This window comes from Trichinella spiralis, assembly GCF_000181795.1.
Source record: "Trichinella spiralis strain ISS 195 chromosome Unknown Scfld4040, whole genome shotgun sequence".
Classification (NCBI taxonomy): domain Eukaryota; kingdom Metazoa; phylum Nematoda; class Enoplea; order Trichinellida; family Trichinellidae; genus Trichinella; species Trichinella spiralis.
In genome coordinates this window covers 1-909 of record NW_003530979.1, presented here as the reverse complement: position 1 = coordinate 909, position 909 = coordinate 1, and the positions used below count along the sequence as shown (strand labels likewise).

Genomic DNA, 909 nt, shown 5'->3' with positions numbered 1-909 from the left:
TATTTGAACAAAACCTTAATAATCATTAAAATCAACAAAAAATAAAAAATTAAATAATTCTTGAAATGAGAATGAATTATTTTATTTGCAAATAGAGAATAGAAAACTTTAAAGTAATGTTTTTCAAATAGTTGAACGTAAACTTATAATTTGTACCTCCGCATCTTATTGTTCAATATGATTCTGTAAAGTGGAGCATTGTTGTAATTGAAGAATGTCGTTTCGATACAAACAACTTCGACAACGCTTTCAGCGAACGTTGTATTACACGAAAAATCAGAAAATTGACCAGCTTTCGTATCCTTTGACAAGTACGTCAGTATTATTAAATCTTTGTAGTTTTTGAATCGACGCAAAAACCAAGCACCTTGCTCTTGCTAAAACTAGGTTCAGATTCTTGACCAAAATTGTATTATTATTATTTATTTATTAATTTATAATGATGATGGGTTATTGTTATTTTCAGAATTAGCTGTTGAATATTTCGATGTTACATCGCCGTGAGCTGATCTTGTGTCAAGGAGCAAGAGATGGGTAGGAATAAGGCCGGTTTCGCGCGAGTTTTCAGGTAAAGCGATGTTATATGGAACGGAGCCTCAGGTGAACCAGGATTATCTTTAAAGCCCTTTTCCAGATGCCATGCAGGCAGGGCCAGGGGTAATCAATATATCTCCTCCTCATATAGATCAGTTTCATGAATTTTAATAATTCCATACAGATTCCAAAGATAAGCAACGATCCAGTGAAGAGGTTGATGAGGCCCACGAGCAGATTCGCTGGTATCCGCAAATTTAGTCGAATAGATAGAAGAAGAAAATATCGTATTTAAAAATTCACATTTCGCTTTTTCTCTTATTCAGCTAGCGCAATAAAATACAATTCGAGGACGGAAAGAATCACAAAGTCAAC

At 34.0% G+C, this 909-nt stretch overlaps 1 protein-coding gene across 1 annotated transcript; it reads left to right on the top strand.

The window, feature by feature from the left end:
* Positions 1 to 214: 214 nt before the first annotated feature.
* Positions 215 to 795, top strand: Tsp_15179 (conserved hypothetical protein). Its single transcript, XM_003367570.1, has 2 exons — positions 215 to 311; positions 719 to 795. Exons 1-2 carry the CDS (start codon positions 215 to 217, stop codon positions 793 to 795), a joined length of 174 nt encoding a protein of 57 aa, XP_003367618.1.
* The last annotated feature ends 114 nt before the right edge of the window (positions 796 to 909 follow it).